General features: G+C 47.7%; 1 protein-coding gene across 1 annotated transcript; it reads right to left on the bottom strand.

Moving 5' to 3' along the window:
* Positions 1–7,413: 7,413 nt before the first annotated feature.
* On the bottom strand, positions 7,414–25,330 carry LOC135888420 (butyrophilin subfamily 1 member A1-like). Its single transcript, XM_065416227.1, has 7 exons — positions 24,922–25,330; positions 22,142–22,489; positions 19,200–19,481; positions 15,918–16,022; positions 14,817–14,837; positions 12,674–12,700; positions 7,414–9,602 (listed from the first exon to the last, which is right to left on the bottom strand). Exons 1-7 carry the CDS (start codon positions 25,079–25,081, stop codon positions 9,082–9,084), a joined length of 1,464 nt encoding a protein of 487 aa, XP_065272299.1. The 5' UTR covers positions 25,082–25,330; the 3' UTR covers positions 7,414–9,081.
* Between the last annotated feature and the right edge of the window lie 521 nt (positions 25,331–25,851).

Here is a 25,851-nt window from a genome sequence, read left to right as displayed (position 1 = left end):
TGCAGGTTGAGAACCTCTGCTCTGAGCTGAGGTAGGGAGACCAAGGGATGGGGAGGGTGATATAGGGACTGGAGAAGGTGACTTTGGGGCCCTGGGGAGGAGAAGCAGCTATGGGGAGGAGTTGCAGTGGGGGCACCTGGAGAGGGTGAGCTGGCTGTGGGGATGGGAGTGGCAGGGACAGGGCAGAGGGGAGAGAAGAAATGAGAAAAGGAATTAAAGTAAAACAAGACAATATGGAGAATTGAGAGGAAAAGGGGGGGTTGTTACAGGGTCCACTCACCACTGGGGTGCCTCTGCCTAATAGCTCCACTTTGGTGCTGGGATGTCCTCTGGCAGTCTCCCCCCGTCTCTGCAACTCCAGCTGCCCTTTCTCCCCAACTTGGCCCTCCGACCAGATCACCTTACGGGTCTCCCCCTTCCTGGGTACCCAAGTCTTCCAGCGCAAATTGTCCCAGGCGGTCTGCTCTCCATTGCCTGGTTTGTGCCAGTGGCTGGTAGGGGAACCCGGGCCCACCCTGTCATTTGCCTTGCTGCTTTTCCCCTGAGCCTTTCCTGCCTATCTGGCTCTCCTCCCTCTCTAGGGGTTTGCCAGCCCAAACTCCCTCCTCCCAGGGAGTAACTGTAGGGTGCTTGCTTCTATAGCCCCAAACACACCTCTCTTCTCCCACCCAGGGAGTGACTGCAGACTGCTTCCCTGCAGCCCCTTTCTGCTCTCAGCTCCTTGGCTTTATACAGGCCCCTCCTCTTCCCATGCAGCTGAGCATCATCTGCTTAATCGCTGCCCCCTGGCTCTACCTCCAGGGGTAGCCTGGGCGGTTCATTGGCCCACCTGGCCACCTTAACCCCTTCAAGTCTTGGATGGGGGTAGACAGCCCATCTCAGGGGGAAATCAAAATGAAAAGAGCTAAAGCAAAATGATCCAGACAGAGGAAAAGTCCCGAGGGGAAGAGAGAAATTCAGGAAAAGGATGAGGAATCCGAGGGGGAATGATCCATAATAGGGGAGAGTGGGGGAGACAGAAGTAAACAGGGATGGGAAACCGGCACAGGCGAGAATGGGGGGGAGGGGGGTCAAAATGGGTCGAGCAAAAGAAGGAAAGAGAGACTTTAGCTTTCTGATTCCATAGACAGTGGATGCCGCATCTTAGCAAACTCTCGGTTCTCAGCAAAACGTGCCACTCTCTGGCAGGTACTAATAAGCGAAAGGCTGGATGCAGCCAGGAAAGGAAGCACTGCCATGTGCCATCCCTGGTGGCAGCCCCACAAACCTGCCTGTGCCCGGGGACCTGCCACCTGCACAGGAGGTAATGGGCTGGGGAGCCCCACTCAATTGGGGAGCCCCCAGTGGAGTCCCCACACTGTGGGGTGCATTCAGGGTGCAACCCCCCCCTCCACATTTCTGCCCTGCCCACAGCCTCCCCTCCCAGCAGAGATGACCCGTGCCTGCTGATAGTGGGAGGCACAACCCCCTCCAGGTAGCACCCCCCCCCCCCCCAAACCATCAGCCCCTCTCTGCAGCTTCCAGCTGTTTCTCCTGCCTCTGCCTCTCCCTGCTCCATGCTCAGCTGCCCACAAGGAGGAGGCCCAGCCACACCAATTGACCAAACAATCTGGGGGACATGTGACCCCACATGCCCCCTCCCACACATCACCTCTGCCTCCCAGCCTCAATGCAGAAGTCCTCAGCTGTGCGGCCTCAGAACCATCCCATTGGTTCCTGGTAGGACCTATCTTCTAATGAAGCTGTTAATACAGAGCATACCTGTTGCTAGTTTCCAAATGCCATTTACCATTAAAGTTAATAGGTTGGGACTGGTTCCCTGCCAAATGTTGCTATTAACCAGAAACTGTTAATATCAGTGATTTCTCTCAAGTGGCACCCACTGTCTTAGTTAATAGAAATTGTTATTTTAGTGCCTTTAAATAAAACGAGTCTTAAAATTCACGGACATTTTCCCATACGTTCTGGTATTAAAAGGTGCCGCTCAGCTCCTTTTAATCCCAACATTTATTTGTTGTAAATAACACTTTTTTTTTTTTATTAAAAACTTCTTGTTTGTTTTCACTTTAATTCTCTGTATTAGTGTTTATTGACAACTGGGCCATGATATTTCGTTTCCTGATTAGCGCATCAGATGATATAGTCTCATCATGCAGTGATGGTAACACTCTTTCCAGTATTTCTGGAGGATGGCAAAGAGAAGCTACTAAAGCTAAACATTTTTTAAATCAGCAGGTTTACACCCAAGAGTTTTAAAAGAGCTGGCTGAGGAGCTCACTGGACTGTTAACGTTGATTTTCAATAAGTCGTGGAGCAGTGGGGAAGTTCTAGAAGACAGCTAATGTTGTGCCAGTTTTTAAAAAGGGTAAAGGGGATGACCTGGGTAATTATAGGCCTGTTGGCCTCATGTCAGTTCTGATTGGCTGCTGTTGTTGCCATTCCAGGCTATAAGCCAATGAAGGGCAGTGCTCTGCGTGTTAACCATTCCCCTGCACACCCAGCCTATCCTGTAGCTGTCCTAGTACCCAGGCTGCTGACCCGGGCTGTGGCTGGTCGCCGCCCCTGGGATTATTGCAGGGTTGGCGCTGGGATCCACAGACGGTGTTGCCAGGGGTGCTGGAACGGGGAGGGCAGGGGGCCACGGACCCATCACTTTTAAAAGTAGGAGGGCTATGATCTTTCGCTTTTTACCAGCGGTAAGGGCGAGCAATGGGGAGGTGCAGGGGGCAGAGAAGAGCGAGCAGGAGATGGGGCCTCTGGGGGAAGAGACAGCGAGGGGGCAGGACCTCAGGGCAAGGGGTGGTGTGAGGGCTGGGGCTTGGGGGAGGGGTGGCACGAAGGTGGGACCTCGGGGGAATGGGTGGTGTGGGGGTGGGGACTCAGGGGGGAAGGGGTGGGGGCATGGTTTGGGTTCCAGTGCCCCCCCACACACACACTTTTAGGGACCTTTCATTGGCCCTGGGTGTTGCCTTTGGGAAAGGACCTAGGTTTCCCCCTCCTCTCAGTTTCAGAGCCTACTGCCGTGTCTCACACACACAGTCCCCTCCTCCTCTTGCTGCCTGTAAATGGAGTCACTTGGCTATTTCTGTTACCTTCACGTTTGGGCTGAAGTTTCCCTGGGGAAAGGTTGCTCTGCTCAGCGAGCAGGGACATTGGCAGCCGATCCCCCCTCAGAACTGGGAATACAGGCCTAGCAGACTCTGCCCACAGTGGCTAGTCAGTGGACGTTTAAGCCATTTCACTCAGGTGGAACATGCAGTGGCCTCTTGACCTCATTTTACAGGGTTCTTTGCAGCCATGGCCCCTTCTGGAAAGCGTCACAGACTTAGTTTGTTTAGAATTACTCCCACCTGCAGCAGAAAGTGGGTGTTGCCCTACCTGGAGCTGACCTTTTTGCTGGCCCGGAATGACCCTATTAAGTTTATAACCTGTGATGGCTGTAGTGCAAATTGTAACCCTACCTGTCCAAGGAGTGACCCTAAATTCACAGGCAAAGATTTAATTCAGCTGGAGTTAACAATGTAAATCTAACCTAAAGAAGAGCCCTGCGTAAGTTCAAAAGCTCGTCTCTCTCCCCAACAGACGGTGGTCCAATAAAAGATATTACCTCCCCCAGCTTGTCTCTGTAATGTAAATCTCTATCAGTTATTTCCAGGCAATTACCCAGGAGAAGGCCGCCATTTTCTAAAACAGAATGATTCCTGCATGGGTAAGGAGAAAAAAACAAACCACAGACAACACAAAGCCTGTGAGCCTCAGTAACCACACGCTTGGCTGATTGCCCCGGTTTGGTAAAGAATGATAAATAGAGAATCGTGGATCAATTTTTAAGAGTATTTTTCTAGCCTCTTTCTTTGCAAAGAGCACCTGGAAAATGAAAGCTGTGGCCTCTCACAGTACAGCTTGATAAGAGAGCATTAACCGGGATGAAATATTGCCCAGAAAAGGCAGACTGATCTCTTTTAAAGTCTATGTAAAGTTCCATGGAGCAAATTTATGGAGGGTGTTGGCTGTGACTGCATAACAGTGGGCAAAAAAATCTTGATAACCAGTCAGAGTGGGGAAGAAATCTGGGTATGTCTGATCTGGTCTGGGTCTTCTCACAGGGGGTGGGATCTGATGCATCTCCTTCCCTTCAGTTGAGTCATGTCTGGTCTCCTCTCAGTGCCAGCCAGAGCTTGACCTGGACGACTGTAGGCTGCTTGAACCTCTACTAGTCATGATAAAGTTCTACCAGCATTCACCAGATCTCTGTGCAGACTGGCTGCCTCATTCTAACCCCCTGGTCTCCACTGCTTCCCTCAGCTAATGCTTGGTATCTTCCATGGCTTGGCCTTTTCCGATACTAAGGTGGCTCATGAGAGTCTAAGGGGTGATCACCTAGACCCAAAGAAGGAAGTTGAACTGTGGAGGGAGAAGAGCACTAACTGGAGACAGCTGCCTGGTTGCAGTTAGTCACATGGGCCACTCTTGGCACGGGACGCAGCCTTTGAGCCAGTTGCTATGCTGTAGCATACACTAGATACATTGCTGCAAATTAGCTTCCTCTGTCGCTGGGGGCTGTTGGCTGAAGGTTTTCTTTAAGGGAAGAATCTCACTGCTGCATTTCGTCCTGGTTAATGTACGGCTTGTGATTTGTAGTCATCACTCAACCACATTTATCCTTCTGCTGCTGCTCCCCATACCTGGGCCCTTCCTCCGGGCTCTGACTCTTGATTCTCCAAAAAGCCCCCCATGGACACAGCCCTGCACCCACATGGAGCCTCTGGCAGGCTTGGGGTCTCAAACCCTTTATTAAAGGTTGGTTTCTACACAGTGATCAGTGCTGTCAACTCCCACTGACTATGTATTTTCCCACCAAAAGCTTAAAAATATTTAAGCATTTTTAAACACTGTGGTAACTCAAAGTGTTTTTATCAGTAGAGCTGCTTTCAGTAAAGCTACTGGGGGAAAAAACTCTACTGAGACAAACAATTTTAATTTAATATACCTTCATCCTCACCAGCGCTTGCACCAATTTAACCAAATCTGCGTTTTATACTTAGTTAAAGCAGGGCAAAAACGGTGTCGGCCTTAATAAGCTTCTAAACTAATCTTGCTAAATTGGCTCACCTCCCTTGTGTGAACACTCTTATTTTGGATGAAGAAAGCCTTAATGGTATTTTGTTTTAGTCAGCAAGGGTGAGATTCACAAAGGTACTTAAGTACTGAAACCCCCGATTTAGGCAACTAAGTCTCAGTTTTAGGCTCCCCTGTAATCCACAGCATTCCAGCTGAACCCTTTAGGTGCCTAAACTCAGTTGGTGCCTAAATTGTTACCACTGGGCTCTCACTCTGCTGCCTCAATCTAGGTGTCCAGACACCTCTCTCCTGCCTAAGAACCAGTGCGATCCCCAGACTAGAGGAAGACGGGTATTCACTTGCCTAGCTTGCATGCAGGGCCTGAACCACTAGCTGTGCTCAGAGGTCACCTCCAGATCAGGTCCCGTTCAAAATCTGGCTGGACGGGGAGGAGAAAATTGAGGTTCCCACTTTAAAACATTTAGCTCAGTGGTTAAAGCATTTAGCTGGAAGGTGACATCAATTTTGCCCTCTGCCCAAGGGGAAGCAAGGATGTGAACTGTAGTCTCAGGACAGTTCTCTAACCACTAGACTATGGGGGTATTCTGATGTGGCTCTCCTTCTCTCTCTCTCTCCATGGTGGATAAATGCTTAACTAGACAGTGGGCCAGAGCAAGAGAGAATTACTCTGGAACCTGGTGATTAGGGGCTCCCCCCTGGAGGTGGGAAACCCAGCATCCTGTCCCCCTGCTCTGCAGACTTAAGTGATTTATAAACAGCAGAATAGCTTCAACAGGAGAGAGCCCTACATCAGGCAATTCCCTAGCTCAGTGGTTAGAACATGCAGCTAAGAGCCCTTTGTACCTATGTGGGAGAAGGGGATCTAGAACTGGGGTCACCTCCATCCCAGGTGAGCGCACGAGCCACTGGGATAAAAGTTATACCGTGGGCACCTCCTCTTCTACGGGGAGCGAGGCAGGCACCTAGCTCAAGCTCACAATAAACAATTTAGGTGCCTAAACCATATGACTGCAGGAGAGGGGTTCCCACTCATGGATCACTAGCGGAGCACCAAAACTCTGTGAGAAGGGTGGGAGTTTGACCACCCGCAGCTCTTGTTGGAACTTCCCACTGGCTGGCTAGGACGGCTCCCCACCTGGTGTGCTGGCTTTTGTGGATCCCGTTCTAAGGCACCTCTCTCTTGGATCACGGGGTGGTGCTGGTGATTTTCTAGGTGCCTAACCGCTAGGCCATTGCAATACCCAGTGTCATAATTAGGGCCTTACCAAATTCACAGACCAGTCTGGTCAATTTTACGGCCATAGGATTTGAAAATTAGTCAATTTCACGTTTTCAGGTGTTTACATCTGAAATTTCACGGTGTTGTAAACCATGAGGGTCCCGACCCAAAAGTGGGTTTTGTGTGTGTGTGTGTGTGTGGGGGGTGTCATGGGATTGCCACCATCACTTCTTTGCTGCCTTCAGAGCTTCCTGCAGCTGCAGGAGGTTCCCGGAGGTGGATGTGGGGCAGGGGGGTCTGATCTTCCCCGTGATGTTGGGAGTGCCCCAGCTAGGGTCTCCTTGCTGCTAGTCCTGTCCCTCTCCAGCCTACAGGGGACTAGCAGCTGGCACCGGGGACAAGTAGAAGCCCCCAGCTGGGTCGCCCCAGCCTGCCATTCCCTTCCCCTCCCCTCCAATAGCTAGATTTCACCGGGGAGGTCTGATTTCACAGTCCGTGACACATTTTTCATGGCCGTGAATCTGGTTGGGCCCGAGTCATAATACCTAAATACCACTGTGGATCGAGGCCAAAGACACACTTCAGTATCAATAATGCACAACACAAACCGAACTCAAAGACGAGTCAGACTATCAGAAAACAGGGCAGACATACCCCAAGCTGGCGGTGGTTCTATAATTAGATTTCACCAAGCCAGTGACAAATGTGAATTCCTGGATTGCTATCCCAGTCTTACCATGGAGTCACAGCCAGTCCCCCTAGAGACTCCAATGTATCTTGCCTCCCAGACCAACTGGACTTTGTGATAATAGTCACTTCAACCTGTTGGGGTATGTAAGGGTTAAGTAGAGACCTGGGAAACCACTGGTGTGCTGGCATAGTATTAGGGAGTAGGCACAGGCATGCACTGTTCCTTCGCTTGATAAAGTGTCATCCTGCCATAAAGTTCCCTTCTGCTTGTTAAGGATTGATAAGCGTTGCAGCTGCATAAGGAATGTGGGGATCCAAGGGATACTCTTTGTGTAAAGAAGTGTTATCTTCCCCTCCCGTCCTTTCCCAACATTGCACTGGCGTGGTTTAGATTAAATTAGAACAAATTTATTAACAACAGGACTTAGGTTAAGTGATGCTAAATAAAAGAACAGAGGTAGAGATGGCTCCTAGCAAATAAAAGTGAAAACACGCATCTAAAAGGCTAAAACTTAATCTCACAAGTTACACTTTTTGTTTAAGATGGTTTCTCCCTCCAATTATTCCTTGCCCATGACGGCTGAGTGTCTCTCAGTCAGGACCTTTCACAGAAGTATGAGGTGCTGGGTTCCCTTGTCTTCTTAGGTGAAAGATCAAGATGGCCCTTTTATTCCCAAGGAACTGGCTTTGTTCCCAAAGTCAGGAAGGCCTTCTGGGGATTCAGTCTCATGTGTGTCTCTCTGGGGTGCAGGAGCCACATTAATTCTCAGTCTCTCAAGTTTGGGCTGTTGTTTTAGGGCTCGTCTACCCGAGAAGCGCTACAGCGCCACATCTGTAGCGTATCTGGTGGACACACACTATGCCGACAGGAGAGAGCTCTCCCGTCAGCATAATAAAACCACCTCCGCGAGAGGCGGTAGCTATGTCAGTGGAAGAAGTGCTCCTGCCGACCTAGCACTGTGCACACCGGCACTTAGGTTGGTGTAACGTATGTCACTCAGGGGGGTGGCTTATTCACACCCCGGAGTGCCATATCTTATACTGACATACCCTGTAGGGTAGACAAGCCCTTAGTGTGATAGCTTTGTTTACGGCTAATATGTAAATGTAGGTAAACCCACATTCTTTTATATAGGACAGACCTGTTTAAACACTCTTACCTAGGTTAGGCTGTCTGGTCTTAAACATCGGTCTTAACCGTAACATGGTACGGATGGAATTCATAACTTCATATATAAGGTTAACACAGGCATTTTACAATGATATTGATGACCAGTGTGCTATCAGTTTTCAAATGATATCTTACAAGGAACTTTTGGACAAACATCATTACAACAGGGTGTGAATACAGGGGTGCTTAAGGGTCACAAGCGCACACTGACATGTGACCACAACCTGAGCAAATCTTTTTCTCCGGTGAAATCACAAGTCCCAGAGTGTAGAAGCAACGCATCACTTTGGAATGCCGACAGACCCATTCGATTCACATGCACGCTTTTCCTAGAGGCATTTTGATCAGTGAGGGCTCAAATCCCTTGATGCTACCTGTTCCCGCCAAAAAAAAATTCACAAGAAGAAAAAAAACAACTCATGAAAACGAGAGAAACACCAAGCAGACAGGGACGCTCTATTTATCGAAAATTGTTTACCGTAAATATGAGGCCGTCATGTAACAAGGAAGGGATTATTTAATAACGAGAAAAGAAAAAGTGGCCAAAATTTGTGCAAAGCATTTTTAAGGCCCCCCTTTTCATGAACTAAAGCAGCAAGCGGATGAACTGTGTGATGAATGACACAATCACTTTCAATAGGATTTACCAGTTTCACTGTCACCCTCCTTTTCCTCTTTCCTTTTCACTTCCATTTCCCCCTTCCCTGGGTTCCCAGCTGTCAGTCTCTGGGCTACAGTCCTCCTGGATCATACAGAACAGAGTCAAATACACTGAACAATCACTGGAGCAATGAGCTTGGCGTCTTCTTCTTGATGACATCCTGCTCTCTATGGTGTTTACAGTCCAGAGACCCCATGGAGCCTCCCAGCTCATAGACACTAGGGATTCTGATTTCAGTGGGATATTTCCCCCCGTGCCTCAGTGACATAGGCTGAGCTGGGACCCCCCCCTGACCCAGAGCCAGGGGTGGATTCTCTCTCCAGTGAAAGAGGCTGGCGGGAAAGTGAAGATTTGGGCCTGGTTCTCAGCATCAAAAAATGCCAGCTGCCCCCGTTCATAGTCCAGACAAACCCGGATCCTGCTGGGGCCGCGCCTCAGGGTCAGGGGAATCTTTGGGGAGGTGAGAACCTGGTACTGACCCCCGTACAGCCTCACAGCCCAGATCCCCACCTCAGGGTTTAGGTTAGACATGAATTCTCCCTTCCTTCTCACAGACACTCTGGCCACCCCCACAGCCCAGTACTTCCCATCCCCTGCCTCCACCTCCCAGTAATGGCTACCCGAGGTGAATCCCTCACAGCCCAGCACACAGCACTCATAATCAAATCTCTCAGGGTTGTCAGGCAGATCCTGCTGGATGTCTCCCTGCCTCACACTTTTCCGATCCTCAGAAACGATGAGTCGGGGATGAGCCGTGTCCGGATCCAGAGTCACATTCACTGGGGGAAGAGACACATTCAGAGCGTTAGGGGCAGAGCTCATCCCTGGTGTCAGGTTTGATCGTGTGGGTGACAGAATCTTCCCCAGCTGGGGAGTGAATCAGAGAATCTCCTTCCTCCAGGATCAGAGGTGAAAGTAAGCTGGTACGGTCCGGTACGGCATACCGGCAAGAGCCAGTACGCCATGCCGGACTGGACTGGCTTCTGCGGCGGTGATTTAAAGGGCCCAGGGCTCCAGCCGCTGCGGGGAGCCCCAGGCCCTTTAAATCTTGAAAGGCCCCACCTCTTCCAATTGAGGCCATGCCTCTTCCGGTTGAGGTCACGCCCCCGCTCAGGACTCCAGCGTACCGGTAAGTCCTTTAAGTTACTATCACCCCTGTCCAGGATTTACCCATCAGCTCTGAGATCTTAGCAAAGTGCAGAGGACATTCACTTCCCTGAGAGAGATGGGTGAGTGGCAGAGTGAAAGGATCAATGGAGCCAGACCTGAGGCTCAGAAACTTTCAGATCTTTTCTCCCCACAGAGGTCCGGAGGACCCTGTTACGTAGGGAATCTGTGTCCACTTCTTCCCAGTGCTCACTGACGTGAATGACTCTGCAGTAACCCCTGTCTATCTTCAATCTCACTGCATCCCAGCCACCCCTTTGTTGGACTGTATTACCGTGCGGCTCCACCCAAACTTGCTTGCTTGAAAAACGCCACATATCTCAAGTGCTTCAGTCTTAGACAGCAACAGAACTCATGGGACCAGGATTTGCGATGTCCCAGATTTCACTGCTCAGGAGCAGGCATAAATTCCATAGTCTTTAAGGATCATCACAAAGATATGATGGCTCAGAAGTTATCCCTTTGATAGGGAGGATGTGAGGAAGGTTCAAAAAACAAAACAGACAAGAACAAAAAAGGAGTACCTGAAAGGAATGATAAGAAGAAAGTGTGTGGGTGCATGCATAAATGGGGGTGGGGTGGGAAATGAACATAACATAAGAACAGCCATACGGGGTCAGACCAAAGGTCCATCTAGCCCAGTATCCTGTCTTCCCACAGTGGCCAATACCAGGTGCCCCAGAGGGAATGAACAGAACACGGAATCATCAAGTGATCCATCCCGTCGCTCATTCCCAGCTTCTGGCATACAGAGGCTAGGGACACCATCCCTGCCCATCCTGGCTAACAGCCATTGATGGACCTATCCTCCATGAATTTATCTAGTTCTTTATCATCCCTGTTATAGTCTTGGCCTTCACAACATCCTCTGGCAAGGAGTTCCACAGGTTGGCTCTGCGTTGTGGGAAGAAATACTTCCTTTTGTTTGTTTTAAACCTGCTGCCTATTAATTTCATTGGGTGACCCCTAGTTCTTGTGTTATGAGACGGAGTAAATAACACTTCCTGATTTACTTTCTCCACACCAGTCATGATTTTATAGACCTATATCACATCCCCCCCTTAGTCGTCTCTTTTCCAGGCTGAAAAGTCCCAGTCTTATTAATCTCTCCTCATATGGAAGCTGTTTCATACCCTTAATCATTTTTGTTGCCCTTTTCTGAACCTTCTCCAATTCCAATATATCTTTTTTGAGATGGAGCGACCACATCTGCACGCAGTATTCAACATGTGTATGTACCATGGATTTATATAGAGGCAGTATGATATTTTCTGTTTTATTATCTATCCCTTTCTTAATGATTCCCAACATTCTGTTTGCTTTTTTGACTGCCCCTGCACACTGAGTGGATGTTTTCAGAGAACTATCCACAATGACTCCAAGATCTTTCTTGAGTGGTAACAGCTAATTTAGACCCCATCATTTTATATGTATAGTCTCCCTCTCTCTCCTCAGAACCTCCTTCCTCTGTTTCTAACCTATCAAATTTAGTATTCCAACAGGGGAAGATATCTGGGAACTAGCCCATCATTCAGTGCAACTCCCCTGCCACAGACCACGGCTTTGTTCCAAATGAGCTCTCTCTCTGGGCAGCGAGGGATGAAGAGTCAGGAGAAGCCATGAATAGCAGCAACAACAGAACCAACCTTGGCCCTGTAGTATTGCCTGGGGAGATACGCACTCCACTGGCTACACAGATAGATTGGGGAGGACTCAGAGATAGCACTGAAGCTGGTAGTAGAGCCCTGCGCGGGACTATTTTTTTAATCCTGTCCCTCCCCGCAATACCGACTCCCACCTGCTCCTGCATTGTTTTTTGCATTTTTATCCCCCTCCCACCCCCAAAAACCTTAGATCCCGCAAGTCCCTCAAGAGAAACAGATTCCCCTGTGCTACTAAAAAAACCCCCAAACACCAGTCAGTTAGTATATAATATACACCGGACCCTCGCTAGAACGCGGGATTTGGGATCCATGCGCGGGGACCGCGTTAAAATGAATTGCAACTAAAGTAATTCAATTTGGGATCCATGGCCGCGACCGCGTTATATGCAAATTCGCGCTATATAGACGCGCGTTCTAGCGAGGGTCCGGTGTCTATACATAAATGGAATTCAGACACAATTTTTACCACTAAAAGAATAAAACAAATCTTGTTCAAACCATGTAAAAAACACTTGAACTCCGGTTATAATAGACGTCAATCTCTTTCTATGCCTTGTTTAAATTTAAGTATTAAAATCTTTATCTGAAAAAAAAAAAAAAAGGAGAGAAAAACTTGCTTTCCATTGCTGAAATTCTGTTGATGAGAAACTGGTGAGAGATTTAGCGTTTCCCCGCACATTATCGCAGGCTGAGGTTTTTTGCCCATCCAACCCTGCCTGCAACAAAGACCATTTTACCCGCTCCTGTCATTACGGCAGCGGGTCCGGCGGGATCCCAGTCCTGCTGCAGGGTTCTAACTGGTAGTGCGCATGCAAGAAGAAGGCAGAAAGAAGAGCTGCTGTGACATATTGATATAGTGCGTTCTGATTGGACTCAGCTACAAAACCTGTCTGTCCTCATGGGGTCCTGTGAAATACAGTGTGACCTGCCCTGCTCCATTCACACATACAAGGAAAAGGGGCAACATTTTCTCCTGAATGATGGGATTTGAACGATGGTAATATATTCACTTTACTTACCTGGGTGTGTGAGGACTCTTCTCCATCCTGAAACCAACCACATAATCAGAGATGAGAAACTGACTGAACAGATACTATACCAATAGGATTAAATATTGCAGAAAATTATACACTGGAAGGAAAATTAGTGGTCCTGAACATTTACCATAATAAAAATAGTAGAGCTGGTTTTAAAATGGAATTTCCATCCTCGGGGAAGTTCCAATATTTCAACTTTGTTTTTGTCCTGAGTTGGGGCCAATACACTGGAATATCAGAACTTTTTGCACAACAGACCATCCTGACATTCCTGAACCACAACAAAGGATTTTCACCTGAGACAAAACATTTTGTTTCAGGTGGGTATGATATTGATCTATGTCTGCTTGGACTGCTGCAGTGGCTCATGGGAATTGTAGTTCAGGTGCCTCACGTCCCAAGGATCAGTTAGAGGAAAGACCATAGTGCATCATGGAAGACGTAGCGCATGGAGAACGTGGAAATTAGGCTCCTGAACTAAAAATCCCACAGAGCACTGCAGCGGCACAGGTTAATGTAGACCCAGACCCAACCCAAAACAAAATGGTTCATTTTGATTTTCCAGTGGGAAAATCTAAACGTTTTGGCAGGATCAACACCATTCTATAGGAAATGTCAATTTTCTTGAACCCATAATTTTCCACATTTAAGCAGACTGGTTTCATCATCGGAATTCCCATTAACTATATAAATAAATATTATAAATTATCATCACAATTTGCTGACTGATGCACTAAAATCGCATTGGAAATAGCTTGATGACAGTCTAGTTCAGGGGTAGGCAACCTATGGCACGCATGCCGAAGGCGTGGCCTTGCCCCCGCCCCCATCCAACCCCCCCCCTGCTTCTCGCCCCCAACAGCCCCCCCCGGGGACTCCTGCCTCATCCAACCCCCTCGTTCCCTGTCCCCTGACAGCTCCCAGACCCCCCCACCGCCCCATCCAACCCCCCCTCCTTCCTGACTGCCCCCCCGGGACCCCTGCCCCATCCAACCACCCCTTCTCCCTGTCCCCTGACCGCCCCCAGAACCCCTGCCCCTGACTGCCCCCGTCGCCCCATCCAACCCCCTCTCTCCTTCCTGACTGCCCCCCCGGGATCCCTGCCCCCATTCAAACCCCCTGTTCCCCGCCCTCTGACTGCCCCAACCCCTATCCACACCCCCGCCCCCTGACCACCACCGCGAACTCCCCTGCCCTCTATCCAACTTCCCTGCTCCCTGCCCCCTTACTGCGCTGCCTGGAGCACCGGTGGCTGGCGGTGCTACAGCCGCGCCGCCTGGCTGGAGCCAGCCACGCACAGCACAGCACAGAGACCAGGTCAGGCTGGGCTCTGCAGCTGCGCTGCCCCAGGAGCTCACAGCCCGGCCGCCCAGAGCATTGCGCCGGCAGCGGGGCGAGCTGAGGCTGCGGGGGAGGGGGGACAGCAGGGGAGGGGCCGGGGTCTAGCCTCCCGGGCCAGGAGCTCAGGGGCCGGGCAGGAGGGTCCCGCGGGCCAGATGTGGCCCACGGGCCGTAGTTTGCCCACCTCTGACCTAAGCGAATTAGGAGCAGAAACCCCATTGAAAATCATGGGAACTTGTATTCCTTATTCATAGATTTTAGGGCCAGAAGAAACCAACATGATCAGCTAGTTTGACCTGCATCACACAGGCCAGATAATTTCACCAGTTATTCCTGTGTCAAGCCCAGAACACCCGTATGAGCTAGAACACATCTTTAGAGAGATACCCAGTCTGGATTTAAATAGTTAAGCACATATGAAAATCCCACCCTTGAGCCACAGAAACAACCATGTGTCTTCATGTCCTTACTACAAAGTTGAAGAGGTTCCGCTGTTCCTTTTCTCTTACATGTTTTACCTGATGCCTTTATTACGTGGCATTGTCAGTACTCACGTTGAGGCTAACGGGTCACTTTTATCCAAAGAAGACAAGACTTTTTAAAATGACTTTTGGTGTGAATTTTTTCATGCTTCATATTATCCCACATTAAACAAAACAACAGCAGCAAAAATCCTAAATAACTCCCCCCCCCCACACACACACATACACAAAGCCAACAAACAAAGACCATTAGAAGGATCCACATTTGCACAAAAGATATTAATTGGTGGAGAGTGACTTACTAAGTTCTGCTACAAGTTTCTCTGAAAAGGAAACCAAAAGAGATATACATTATTGATCCTTGTGTATTACTTTTCCTTCTCCACAGTTACAGGAGTGTGTTTTTCATTGGCAAAATGTATCCATGCCTCTCCACACTGTTAAAGCCACGCACAGGAATGAGGAATTTCCTTAAAACACTGCGTGAACACAGTTTGGGATTGTAAGGGAATTCCACGTTCCTCCTCAGCCCCTAACACCATCACATATATCCACCAAGAAGAAACACACTTTCATATGCCCCCTCTCCAGAGACCAATGGCTCAGCCTGGGCTGCCAGCAGCAGGTGGGAAACGAGGTCTTGCTTTGGGAGGGATGCACACAGGAGCAGCTCAAGGGCAGGGGAGGAGAAGGCAGAGAAGAAGCATTAGCACGTCTCTGCTTTCTCCATCCAATGAGCCTCCTCCGGTTTCCGGCAGGAAACCTCCTCTCTGATGAGCCCGCAGGCAGTAGGTCAGTGGAGAAGGAAGGAGTGTTCGTACTTCTCCCTCTGCAACCTAATCATCCCCTGGACCTTCCTTCTCCTCTTAGCCCCTTGCTTGAGCCCCATGTAGGGGATCCCAGGGAGAAAAGCCCACTTACCTCATGAGTCTTTGGATGCTTCCCCACTGGATTGAATAGGCTTCTCAGGGACCTCTCCCCCAGCCTAAACCAGCTCTTGAACCCCAGATGAAACAGTAGAGGTTCCTCAGCCTCCCGACAACCAAAACAGTCTCACCAGGGATGAAAAGACCCTAAGGAGTGTCCTGGGGCTTCAGGGATTTAAAATGGAAACTGAGCTGCATCTTAACTATGGAGTGAATGCTATCTGTGGTACTCACAGGCCCCTCCCCATTTCCCCAGGATCTGATCACACCCCAATGTGAAGTACAAATATGTCCATTTTACAGACGGGGGAGCTGTGCTTCATATAATATGAAGCGTGGCGCCTGAATTACTGCCCCACGGTCACACAAGGAGGCTGTGGTGGAACAGAGAATTGAATCCAAGCCCTCTGAGATCACTCAATGGTATTCTGTTATCTTCTTTCCCATTACGCTGTATTTCATTGGGTAACGCTTTACCTTTTACTTTACAGAGATAGAGGCTCAGGCCAATGGAAACAAACAAAACCACCAGGCTCACGCACAGAAACACCATCCACAGGGAGACTTTGGGGAAAAAGGAATCTGAAAAATAGAAAGCCGGGAATTTCCTTACTTGGGAATCCAAGGCAAAAGTCTCCTGATTTAATTACATCCACAGCAGGGTCTGTGTGAGAGGAGCTTGCATATATGTCCCTGGCTGATTGCACAGAAAATCAGAAACTGGTTTTCAAAATGGTTCCAGTCAACAGAGATCTAAGAAAGGTAAATGTCTGAGTAAACGGTCCTGGCTTGATCCACTGCTGTTTATTGAGTGATATTATTCAATGTTCAGGAGCATTAAAAAAAAATATTGACCAGTCATTAAGAAAACACATTTGCAAGGCCAGTATTACTGCCATGGCTTGACTGAATCACCAGTCGTCTGCACATTTGGAGATGAAGTATATTATTCATTAATTGTTGTTATGCTGTTTAATCATTTTAGTTGTCATGCGGCCAACGTGGGGGTAAATAATGAATAGTGAAGAGGTTTTTTTAAACTTTTCAAATCACCCCATAGCCAAATTAATTCCCGCCCAGAAATCTTGGTCACACAGTATATAAACATTCCCTTTATTAATGATTTAAACAAGGCAAATTTCCTGAGTTTCTAGCTTTAAAAAAATAATGTTTGTGTTCGTATGATGGGATTTTCAAAGGGGCCTAACTGAGTTAGCCATCCAGCTCCCATTGAAAAGCAACAATAAATGACTTTTTAACAACTTCGACAGACTCTTGAGTATCCCAGCCTTTAAACAGGAACCGATTTCTCTGAAGAGGTTTCCTTCATGGCTTTTTCCCTCCCTTAATTCTGCTAAAGAGGATCTCTGTTCCAGTGAATCTGCCCCTTAAAATATCCTCGTTAGGATTTAACATTAACACCTCGGTGTTTAGAGGTAGCATTCTAGCATGATGCCTACAAAAACCTTGACAATGTTTGGACAGTGGCGCGTGAGACAGACTGGGGATCTGCCTGGGGCAAATTGTAAACTCTTTTTTGTTTGGTGAATCACACTTTGCAACTTTCACATAACCTTTACTTTTTGTACTGTCACCTCCATATGGGTTGAGATACCCCAGGTGGTTTTCAACCTGTGGTCCGCAGACCCCTGGGGGTCTGCAGGCTAAGTCTAAGATTTCCAAAGGGGTCCACACCTCCATTCGAAATGTTTTAGGGGTCCGCAAATAAGAAAAGTTTGAAACCTCCTGTTCTGGACACTAGCTGAGGGACACCAATGACTTGAGATAGCCCTCAAGCGTCATGAACTCTGATTGCCTTTCAATCAAGGGGGCTTATCCCTTGAACAACGGATCGGCTGTAAAGAGGAGTCTGGCCGAAAGGAAAGTGGTTTTCCAGGGGCTAGATCTGAAGTTCTGCAGCTGCTCACATGATGGGGGGTGGGGGAAAACATTATTTTAGAACAGGATCTGCTCTAACCACAGCCTCTCTCTTTCACTCTCGCAACAGCTGAATATTGCCAAACAGCAGCAAGGCTGCCGGAAGCAGTGGGCAGATGGGACCTATCTGCCTCACACACTGACTGGCCTAGAACTCACAGGTAGGGGTGAGCATAGACTTCAGCAACAGAATAGAGGCCTTTTGTTGTTTTTCCTAAAGCTCTGTAATTCTTTTATCCTTTGAGAGTAAAAGTCACTGTGGTTAATAAACTTCTGTGCAAAACCTGTGTTTCTTGCTTTCCTTGCCACATGGTTCCTAATGGGTGGTTAGGCTATAAACCAGAGTGCCCGCAGCTAGGTGGAACTCTAGGGGAAGGTGTAAAAGTGACTGCAGGGGCCTCGGTTGGTTTGGGGGCCTCGGGTTCTTGGATTGTTTAGTCCCAAGGAAGGGTGTCAGGCACAAAGTCGCTACACCTGGGGACGTGACTTGAATCCCAGAGCTAGAACCGGTACCTGGACTCTACCCGGACCCAGAAGGCTAGGAAGTACATGGGATCCAAAGGTGGGGTCCATTTATAACAGACTGGTGACTCTGCCCCGGTGAGGTCTGTAACAGAGCGAGCTAATGACAGCACTGCTGAAAAATAGCAAGAGACATTTTCAAAATGTCAACGTTATTTCCATTTCCCGGGGTTGAAAACGCAACTTTTTCTGTCATAGCTCCCAAATTTTTCACAAAATCTTTTTTCTGAAAATTCCAGTTTTCTTTCTTCACCTCTTTTGCCCCAACGTTTTGCCACTGAGTACAATAAAATGTCCAAGGATTCCCCTCCCCCCTCCCCCGTTTTCTTTTTTCCATGCTAACTTTTCAAAACTTCTCAACCTTTGGAAAAGTTACAGAGTAGCAAAGTTATAGGACAGTTTTCCCTTGTGCCACTCTGTAACTTCCATCCCTTCCCTTCCAGTTACATACTTTCAGGATACATATTAGGGAACATTTAAGTGTTCAGTGTTGCTGTTTGTTTTGTTTATTAATGTAGTTTTATTTGGTATAGAGACTCAATATTCACTATGTGTTTATATTAAATAGGTGCCTAGAGACTCCATTGTGCTAGTAAACACAGTAAGAGACAGCCCCTGTCACAAAAAGTTCACAGTCCAAATGAGCAAAACAGACAGGGTGGGAGAAAGGAAGGCTGATTATCCTTAATTTACAGATGGGGATTAAAGTACAGAAGAATTACGGGATTTAACCAAGACGTTGCTAACAGAAATGGGATTTGAACCCAGATTGTTTAAATCAGTGGTTCTCAACCAGGGGTATGTGTACCCCTGGGAGTACGCAGAGGTTTTCCACGGCGTACATCAACTCATCTAGAGAGTTGCCTAGTTTTACAACAGGCTACATAAAAACCACTAGCGAAGTCAGGACAAACTAAAATTTCAGACAGACAATGACTTGTTTATACTGCTCTATGTACTACACACTGAAATGTAAGTACAATATTTGTATTCCAATCAATTTATTTCATAATTATATGGTAAAAATGAGAAAGGAAGCTATTTTTCAGTATTAGTGGCTGTGACAGTTTAGTATTTTTATGTCTGATTTTGTAAGCAAGTTGTTTTTAAGTGAGGTGAAACTTGGGGGTACACAAGACAAATCAGCGTCCTGAAAGGGGTGCAATAGCTTGGAAAGGCTGAGAGCGACTGGTTTAAGTCTTAGGCTAGTTTTTTAGCCACCTATCTAACCTACCCCTTTTAGTTAACCAGTTGTGTATGTATGTTGATGGTTAGCATGTGGCTTTGATTGCAACTGACCTGCTACGTAAATTGTCGATTCTTTCTCTTGGTTGAGGAAGGTGTTCCGGATACAACATGACAAGTTCTGGTTTGAATGTTCTGTGATAAGGAAAGCAGTTTGCATTTCAAACAGGCCGTTATCCCTTCGGGATGTTGTTTCAGAGACTGAAGGCAAACGTCGCCCGCCCAGATCTCGCCACAGCACTTCGGGCTCTGGGTACCACCCAGCCGATCGGCACACCACTTGGATCCCTCCATCCTGGTAACCCTCAACAGAGAGGTGGGGATCAGAGCCCAAACCTGGAGGAGAATGGGGTACATCTCTTATTTCAGCATGCTAATTTAGATACATATTCCGCCTAAAAGATACAATTTTAAGCCATCAGTGGATTCCCAGTGATCACAGTCACAGTAAATCATGTGAACATATTAAAAAGAAAAACTGATTGGGACTTACTACCTTCATTATAGTGTAATGGGTTACCCCCATTAGGGTCCATTTATATAGTGACTGCTCCTAGAAGGTTGTCTAGGAGGTCAGATCACTGCACCCCGATGCTCCTAAAAGATACAGAGTGAGTAAACTCACCCCCCTTTCTCCTGTCATCGGAGTACAGCTAAAGCTGCAGGGACTAAGGTCTTCTGGGAGTTAAGCAGTCATTGCTAGCTCTGTCGCTTGTGTGTCTTTCTGGGGAGAGGCAGCAGTAAGAGGGGCTGATACAAGGCAAAGATACCTGGCAGAGGCACCTGTGGCAGTGAATTGCCTGCCTGATCTCTGACCATTCCTGCTTCTGATTACAGGCCATGAGGTTTTTTTTTGCAAATAGATGAGTTACACTAAGAACATATTCAACTTGGTGTCACCGATTTCTGCTCCATCCCGGCAACCATCCTGAAAATCTGATCTCACCTGGCAAAAGGCAACAATAACCTCGACTCAGCTCTACCCACAAAATTATATGTTTCATTATTACGTGAGTGAAACAGGGAGGTTCTTGAACAGGGAGTTTTGGAAAAGAGTAAGAGAAAAAAAATGTTTTATTTTGTTTTTCCCAATTCATCTTCCAGTGAGATGTCCACTTGTTGCCTGATCTCTAGGCTGATCCTTGATCCCGTAATGCTTGAGTTGTGTGTGCTTTCAAGACCATCCTTTTCTTTGTGGCTTACAGCTGAAAACGGAGAGCTCTTGACCTTTCGGTCCTTAGATGTGTCTTTTTGTAGGGAGATGTTTTTAAGGGGCAAAACCCAGTTCAGGAATTTTCTTCCAGATGCCTGACTGGACCAGAACATGCATTCAGAGAATGGTGCAAGGCATAGTTTCCTTCTCAGAGGTTGTTTTGTGGGTGTGTGTATAGCGAGGGGTGTACACTTGTGCAAGATCTTCATGTTGGTGTCACCCAATGGTCAGTGTATGTTATGCATCCCCCTCTGTGTGTGATCCAGAGAAGAGGCAAGTCGGTTACAACTCCTAGCTACAGAAGGTGGTCCCTTAGTGCTTTCAACTCTGGAGCTTCCAGGCATTGGCCAAGATGGTAATTGTCATACTGATGCTAGCTCAACCTGTATTTTTATATGTAATTGTAGGTTCTAGTAGCTGTAGCATTCACTCCTCCTGCTTTACTGTACATGTACCGGTACTGAGGATGATTGCAAGACATCACTGATTCCTGTGGCACTGGCTTGCTTTTGACATTCACCTGTATACCTTTCCCCCCCCCACCGAATGAGGATACGGCTGTCTCTCTTTCTCACTTTCTGATAGTGGTTGGAACTTTAACAGTGGACTGACTGGCTGAGCGAAGGAAAGGCTGAAATGGGGCTGGTGGATCCGGGAGAAAGATTAGAAGTAACAGGCAAGAGTTGTGCCTGTACCTTCAGTCAGAGATGTGGGTCCCGCCTTTCCAATACGACACACAGTCCCTGGTAGTTTCTTTTTTGGTCGATCTCTCAACCCCGACCAGGACTACAGCAGAGCTCTCGGCCCTGGCCGGCCAGAGCTCCAGGCCGGGAGCCCTTCCACCATTCTGCCCCTTCTGTCCGCTGCCCCGCCCATGGCCCCGCCCCCATTCCGCCCGCACTCTGCCTCTTTCCCCCAAGGCTCTACCCCCACTTGCTTCTTTCCACACCCCCACCGCTCCACTGCAGCTCCAAGACTGGAAAAGCTCTGTGCTTCCCGCGTAATGGAAGCTGGGTGATGCTAAGCCTTCCCAAACCTCGAGGCATGGGGCCAGGGAGGCGGTGGCAGATTACCGCTGTGGCCAGCCCTGGGGCCATGGCAGGGGGAGATTTTTCCGGGGGCCCCAAATTGGCCAGGGCTGCTGGGCACTGCTCCCATGGACCTGTGCGGTAATCTGCCACCGCCTCCCTGGCCCCGTGCCGCGAGGTTTGGGAAGGCTTAGCATCACCCAGCTTCCATTACGCGCTGCCCATGGTTGTAACCCTTTTACTCTCATGTAGACAGAGGCTGAAAACGCCCAGCTGTTAGCACAGCTCAAAGCACCAGGGCTGCTGCTGTTAGGAAAAAAAAGTCTGGGAGTTAAGGGGGAATTCTTGGTACTGACTGGAGCGGTTTGAAAAATGATTTTTCTCCCTACAACATATTTTGACAAAATGGATCATTTTTAATGGATTTTTTTGTTTGTGTTTTGAAAGTTTTACTGAACTTTTTACCCAGCCAGCCATTTGGGGTTTTTGGGGGGTTTTTCAGTTTGTCAGTGAAATCTCTCAAAAATGTCTTTGTAAATCGGCATTCCCCACAGAAATATCCACTGTGACAAAAATCGTCATTTTCCCTGGCTTGGGGTGGATGGGGAGAATCATGGGGAAATTTTGACCAGCCTTAGTACTGATATACAAATAACAACAAAACAAATACACCCAAAACAAACTGCCATCTCAGAAGGAAATACCAAATAAGCTACTGAAATGTTTGGGAAGACACCACCAACACAACCACTGACCTGCTACCTTCAGTTCCAGCAGGGCTCCTCCATAAAAGGTGCTTGATCGAATGAAGCATCTGTACAATCCTTCATCAGAGGGTCTGATATTGTGTATTTTCAAGTCGACACTCCCAGTGGAGAGGCCGTCTTTCAAAAACTCTGTCCTTCCCTGATATTCTAGGGTCTGAGACTCATTCCGATCCTTGCCATCACGGTACAGATGCACAACTGACGAGAGATGAGGTCGTAACCATTTCACCTCCATGTTTTGAGCGTTCATCCTGGGGGACAGGTGACAGGGTAATACAAATTCCTCACCCACGATAGCAGTGACCGAATGATCAGGGACCACCACTGCGAACTGGGCTGTGAAATGTATCAAAACACAAAGGAAATAAACTCAGAAAGAATATAACCATCATTTTTAAAATAAGACATTCAGTAGTTTATATTACACATTTTATATTACACACACACAGAAACTACATTAAAATAACATAATTAAGGTTGTCTGCAGTGTTGTTGTAGCCGTGCTGATCGCAGGATATTAGACAAATAAGGCGGGGGAGGTGATAGCTTTTATTGGACCAAATTCCATTGGTGAGAGAGACAAGCTTACGAGCTACACAGACTTGAAGAAGAGCTCTATGTAGCTCAAAACCTTGTCTCTCATGAAGTTGGTCCAATAAAAAAAATATTACCTCACCCATAGGCGTCGACTTCTGCTGGCACCGGTGGGTGCTCGACCCCACCTCTGCTCCCAGCCCCGCCCCACCTCCACCCCTGCCCCGCCCCCATTCCAATCCCTTCCCCCGGCACTGCCTCTTCCCTGCCTCCTCCCCTGAGTGCGCCGCATTCCCGCTCCTCCCCCTTCCCTCCCAGAGCTTGTTACACTGCGAAACAGCTATTTTGCATCGGCAAGCACTGGGAGGAGAAGCAGGGACACGGCGCGCTCAGGGGAAGAGGTGAGGTGAGGCAGGGGGGCGGGGCAGGGAGCTTGGCTGACGGTGGGTGCAGAGCACCCACCAATTTTTCCCTGTGGGTGCTCCAGCCCCGGAGCACTCACGGAGTCGGCACCTATGACCTCGCCCACCTTTTCTCTCTATTATTAAGGTTGCAAAGTATAGCAATCAAAAGCAATCAGCCAAACTGAAACTGCATTTTTGGCAAAAAACGGTTTTGCCAAAAATATCACCCAGCTCTAATGTTGATGCAGTTTTTAATTGGAGATTTCCCATACTACTTGATTCATAGGACTGCTGCCTCATTCCTTGCCTGCTTCAGAAGAGAGGAGGAGGACAAAATAATGGGTAGATCTTAGGACCCAGGGAAGACAGAAAGAAGGTCGGGATGTTACTTCTTTATTTATTTTATTACTGATCTCTTTATATGTCCTCTTTCCCCTCATTTGGACTACCCCAAAGTGCAGAATGATCTCTGCATCAGATAGGACCAGGCCAGGTAAATTGGGCAAAGTGACTGGAGGAAATTTCAGGGATTGTATCAGTTCACTTCTCTAAGGGCATGTCTACACATATCGGGGATCGACGCTGTGGCAATCGATGCATCGGGGGTCAATTTAGTGGGTCTAGTGAAGACCCATTAAATCGACCGCAGATCACTCTCCTGTCGATTCTGGTACTTCACCGGAATGAGAAGCATAAGGTAAGTCGACGGGAGAGTGTCTCATGTCAACCCAGCGTGGTGTAGACACCGCAGTAAGTTGACCTAAGGTACGTCGACTCCAGCTACGTTATTCACATCGCTGGAGTTGCATAACTTAGGTCGATTTAAGCCCGTAGTGTAGACAAGGCCTAAGACTGTGACTCAGGTTCCAGACTTCATACTTTAGGTGCTCACATTGGATGTTTTTGGACTCTCAGTTGCATCTGCCTCCTCAAGCTTACACTATTCATGGAGTACCTCTGCAGACGACGTGGAAACTCGGGCAGACTGGGGCATCCTGTTTGCTTAGCTGTGCTCCTCAGAGGGAACCCCTCACACTGCAGCTCTGTGTTCTGCGCCAGTACCCAATATATTTGTGAATGTAATTCAAGGAGTTGTTTTGTTTTGGGTTTGGGTTTTTTTTTTTATGAGAATGTTTGGGACCATGCTCCCTTGCAGACCGCCTCTATCCTCGGGTGATACCAGAGTTTCACAACAGGCTACATAAAAACCAATAGCCAAGTCAGTACAAATTAAAATTTCATACAGACAATGACTTGTTTATACTGCTCTATATACTATACTCTGAAATGGAAGTACAGTATTTATATTCCAAATTATTTATTTTATAATTATATGGTAAAAAATGAGAAAGTCGGCAATTTTTCAGTAATAGTGTGGCCGTGACACTTCTGTATTTTTATGTCTGATTTTGTAAGCAAGTAGTTTTTAAGCGAGGTGAAACTTGGGGGTACTCAAGACAAAGCAGACTCCTGAGTGGGGTACAGTCGTCTGGAAAGGTTGAGAGCCACTGCACTATAGCACTCACAGCCATCCTTGGCCAATAAAAGGACAACTCTCTTGACCCTCTGGTCATGTTGATAGGCCTGTCTAATCTCCATGCATTTTGAGATGGGAGCAAACGGAAGAGAATATAAATGGGTTAAAGATGGCGTGAAAGATGGAGTTATTAGTCCTGACAGCAAATCAGGAGAGTATTATTTATTATTATTTATTGATCCAGTTTGGTATTTGCTTTAGTTCGTGTTTATTTGTGTATCTGCAACTAAAGAATGGAACAGGAGCATTTTACAAATCAAAGTGACTAAGTAAACGCCATATGGAATTCCTACCTGATTCCAGCTTCCAGATATGACAAATAATGGGGAAAATGATCAAACTCATCTGAGTGGAGCTGGTTCTGGAGCTGCAGCCGAATGAGGAAATTTTCATCTTTGCCGTAGCTTGAGTTGTGCAACAGGAGTGGGGGAGGAAAAAACAAAAAGACAACATCTAGGACCCAATTCAAATGTGAAGGTCTCCAATTGACTTCAGTGGTCTTTGGATCAAGGCCCAAAGGCCATAGCAATCAAAACAACCCAGATTCTCACGGCTGAGGGGTAGAAGATTATACAGTTAAGTAAATTCATTTTGATATTATGGAGTGACAACACCCATATTAAAGTTGAAACTGACTTTCTGCTATGAACCCACTGCTGTCGCCTACACTTCCATCAATGCATGCTCACACCACGCTCAGAAAAAGATTAGCTTAAAAAAAAAAAAAAAAGTAGGTTAGATCTGGAGACAAATATGTTAATGAAAATCTAGGCCAAGAATTCCCCCTGTTTTAACACCAAATTTGTTATATTTGTAGGGTGACCATATTTCCCGAAGGGAAAATGGGACACCCCCAGCCGCTCGCCAGAGCCCACCCCATCCCTCTACGTGAGGCTGCTGCTGGTCATTGGAACTTTGCCTGCCCCCACACATGCTGGAATGCTGTCTTCCTCCCCACCCTGCCTCCCCCACTGTGTGGGGCTGGCATCTTTGCTTGCCCCCCTGCACGTTCCTCCGCACCACACCCCACTTTGGCAAAAAAAAAGTCAGGACGGCCGGAACAGGGTTTAAAAAAGGGACTGTCCCAGCCAAAACAGGATGTATGGTCACCTTAGGTGTTTGTATTTGACGATGACAGGATTTTTTCCTTTTCTTTTTGCCATGCCTCCGAGCTAGCCAAAGCACAGGCACTGGCTTCTAATTTTCCCTGGGGGTGCTCAAAG

This window comes from Emys orbicularis, chromosome 13, assembly GCF_028017835.1.
Source record: "Emys orbicularis isolate rEmyOrb1 chromosome 13, rEmyOrb1.hap1, whole genome shotgun sequence".
Taxonomy (NCBI): Eukaryota; Metazoa; Chordata; order Testudines; family Emydidae; genus Emys; species Emys orbicularis.
The sequence above is the reverse complement of the archived record's forward strand: the minus strand, read 5'-3'. Positions and strand labels throughout refer to the sequence as shown.